The sequence below is a fragment of the Cucumis melo genome, chromosome 9, assembly GCF_025177605.1.
Source record: "Cucumis melo cultivar AY chromosome 9, USDA_Cmelo_AY_1.0, whole genome shotgun sequence".
Classification (NCBI taxonomy): domain Eukaryota; kingdom Viridiplantae; phylum Streptophyta; class Magnoliopsida; order Cucurbitales; family Cucurbitaceae; genus Cucumis; species Cucumis melo.
In genome coordinates this window covers 11,033,755-11,037,313 of record NC_066865.1, presented here as the reverse complement: position 1 = coordinate 11,037,313, position 3,559 = coordinate 11,033,755, and the positions used below count along the sequence as shown (strand labels likewise).

General features: G+C 36.4%; 1 protein-coding gene across 1 annotated transcript; it reads left to right on the top strand.

Annotated features, from left to right (window-relative positions):
- The first annotated feature begins 1,455 nt into the window (after positions 1-1,455).
- On the top strand, positions 1,456-3,138 carry LOC103503399 (uncharacterized). The gene is made up of 2 exons (XM_008467582.1): positions 1,456-2,312; positions 2,406-3,138. Exons 1-2 carry the CDS (start codon positions 1,661-1,663, stop codon positions 3,035-3,037), a joined length of 1,284 nt encoding a protein of 427 aa, XP_008465804.1. The 5' UTR covers positions 1,456-1,660; the 3' UTR covers positions 3,038-3,138.
- Positions 3,139-3,559: the final 421 nt, after the last annotated feature.

Sequence of the window (3,559 nt, the reverse complement as noted above, 5' to 3'; positions counted from 1 at the left end):
TTTATATATCAATTGACCGTACACCATTTTAACTCTACTTGCCCCTTGGTACATGCTGATGCTGATGCTGATGCTGCCAATTAGTTTCCCAAGAAGTAAATAATCAGAAAACACTACTTGATTCACAAGCTGTGTTTAAAAGGGACAACTACTTTCCTTTTTTTTTTCTCTCTCTCTTTTTCAAGTCTAAGATTTGAGTTTCATTTACATTCTTCAAAGTTCAAACAATACATTACGGGCATTGAAAGATATAACAAGAATTCAATGCGTTGCTTATTAAACATTGTTGTACAATAAGTGAGAGATACCCAATAATGGCATATGTTAAATGTTCAACAAGTATCTCCTGCCTACTGCAAAACCACACATTCTCATTAATTATATATATATATATATATATATATATATATAAAAGTTAATTAACTTTAAAATTTGTCCACCCATGATTGTAATTTCAAAGTTTGATCACGAGTAAACTTCAATTTTATATTTGATAGAACAATTCAAATTTTAAAATGTTCGAATTTGTAAAAAACGTAAACACAAAACTAAAAGTTAAAAAAAAAACGTATATTTAATTTAAAGATGAAATAAACACAAATCCATATATAGCAATGTAAAAAGAGGTTTTTATATAGCTTTAAGAAACGAAAAATGGAAGACATAGTAAGAAGAGTAGTGTATTCAAATTCAAATAAGGACTTAGGGTTAATGAAGTTTGAATGGGTAAAGAGTAAGCGTAAAGAAGAAGGGAAGAGAGAGACAGCTTTATTCCATAAGAAACGGTGCCGTGTTGATTTTGAGGCAAAGGGAATCAAGGGGAAGAGCAGCTTTTAGTGTAAGCAGCTTTCATTATGGTGTAATTATAATTAGTGTCTACCCTTAATTTTAGGGGCACTTTGCTTAGTCAGTCCAAAATTAATTTAATAAGTCTTCATTGGGGTTAGGATCCTCAACCCACCTCCTTCTTTCCTCTCCATAATTTGCTGCTGGGTTTGGGAACCACAATTTTCACTACTTTTATATATATCTATATAAACTCCCTCAGATGATTATTCTTTTTTTTTTTTTTCTCACTAATAATAATTTTGAGTTATTTACTCGAGGCCTAAGAAACTCACTTTTTATGCTACACGCTAACATTTATTAAGCATAAAGTTGACAATGAGCCAATGATAAAATCCAATATGAAGGGCTTAAGTAGAAAAGGAATTAAACTAGGAGGTGTTTAAAATTAGATAGAAGAAAATTCTTTTATTAATTTACAGGAAACTGAATGTAGTTTTCCACTAAAAAATTAAGCATGGGGGACCTTGGGCTTCTAAAATCAATGCCACATATTGATAGAAAAAAAAAAAAAAAGAATCTTAGAACTTAAAAAAATAATTTAGAATGAGAAAAAACTTGTCTTGTTCAGAGCAATAAATTTACGGGTCAAAATTAATACTTTATGGAGAAATTTATTTTTTTTTAAAAAAAGCACATATCCAAAAGCCACACGAGTCCCCATATCCATAGTCCCTAAGCCAAAGGAGGTCCTATCAAGCTTCATCCTCAGCTTCATACTTCATTCCTCCTTTTCAGATCCTGAAAGAAGAAACCAAATACCATTTCATTTACTATTTGACCTTTTACTTTCTTTCAGATTTTCAGTGAAGAAATGGCATCCGCCATGGCCAAACCCAAAACTCAGAGAAAGCTCAGCAGACATACCCACGAAAACCAGAAACCAAATCCACAGAAGGCAGAGAAGCCGCCGTCTTGGGCAGTTGTGAGAGGCATATTAAGTTGCAAATACCTGCAGCCTCAGCAGCAACAACATCAATTACCACGCAAAGAGAAACAGGAGCAAGCAACAGAAGAAAATGGCAAGAACTGTAAGAAAATGAGGTGTTCAGGTTCACTCTGTAGCAACACCAAGGTAACACACAGGCTTGAGGCAGCTGCATCCCCTGAAGTTCACAAGAAAAGGGTATTAACTTCAATGGGTTCAAGAAACAATGAATCTTCAAGTTCGAATAGATCCACCAAAACTCTTGTTTTGAATGAACAAACAACTGGTGTTTTATCAGCCACGTCTTCATCTTTATCTGCATCATCTTCTTCTTCAAATTCCTCCAACGGAGCATCTTTCAGGGGAATGCCTTTCAGAAGGTTCTACGGCTGTTATGAATGTAAAATGGTGATTGACCCTGTTATTGGGATGACTAGAGATCCTTCTCTTAGAGCGACCATTTGCCCTTGTCCTCAATGTGGTGAGATTTTCATGAAACCTGAAACTTTGGAGCTTCACCAGACTGTTAGACATGCCGGTACTTATCCCAGCTCCTTTTTCTGCAACTTTAATGTATCATTAATTTAAAGCCTGTCTAAGCTTATTTTGTTGTTGCCTAATTTTGTTTTAGTATCTGAGCTTGGTCCTGAAGACACGAGCAAGAACATAGTGGAAATCATATTCCAGTCGAGTTGGCTGAAAAAGCAAACCCCAATTTGCAAAATTGAAAGGATTCTCAAAGTCCAGAACACTCCAAAAACCATCTCGAAATTCGAGGAATACAGGGACTCCATAAAAGCCAAAGCTACCAAACTTCCAAAGAAGTACCCACGTTGTATAGCAGACGGTAACGAACTCCTAAGGTTCCACTGCACCACCTTGAACTGTTCATTGGGTTTCAATGGCTCTTCCAACCTCTGCAGTTCAATCCCACAATGCAATGTCTGTAGCATAATCAAGAATGGGTTCAAGGTGGCGGCAGAGGCAACCGGGGGGGACTCTGGAAAGGGAATTCTAACTACTGCTACAAGTGGAAAGGCTCACGATAGTGTCGGAGTATCATCAGACGGCGGCGACGACAAAAGAGCTATGCTGGTTTGCCGGGTAATAGCTGGGAGAGTGAAGAAGAGTCCAGAAGGCAGCATGGAAGATTACGACTCATTGGCCGGAGCAGCAGGCATGTATTCCAATTTGGATGAGTTGTATGTGTTCAGTCCCAAGGCAATATTGCCTTGTTTTGTTGTTATTTATGGAGGTTTTTAACTTTTAGCTGCAATTAACGGCTTTTTGTTGGGCAAGAGTTTGTTTGATTGCCTCTGGAAAGATGTTGAATTTTAATGGAATTGTATTGTGTTTCTTGTAAATTGGCATTTGGCGCTGTGTTGGGTGGGTACTGATGGTGTCTTGGAGACGGAGATATCAACCACACAACCCAATGGAGGCATTAATTGCACATCGTGCACATTCAAATTGTACTTATAATGTGGAGACATTTGCCTCACTTCTACAATGAGAAGTGAGGATAATTATTCCCCCATAAATTTAATGACTTCAGGCAATAATCTTAAACAATAATGCATTTTCCTAAGAAATCACTTTTTAAAGAAAGTAGTGTGAATGAATGTTCTGATATTTTCTCTAAGATCAAATGAAAAACAATTGTTCTCTTAGGCCCTTATATATGAATCACAGAAATAGTTGACTTTTTTTACTTGGAGAAGAAGGAAAATAACTTTCAACTTCTGAAGTTCAAGGCTTTTAATTTCACCATGGGTCACTGATGAA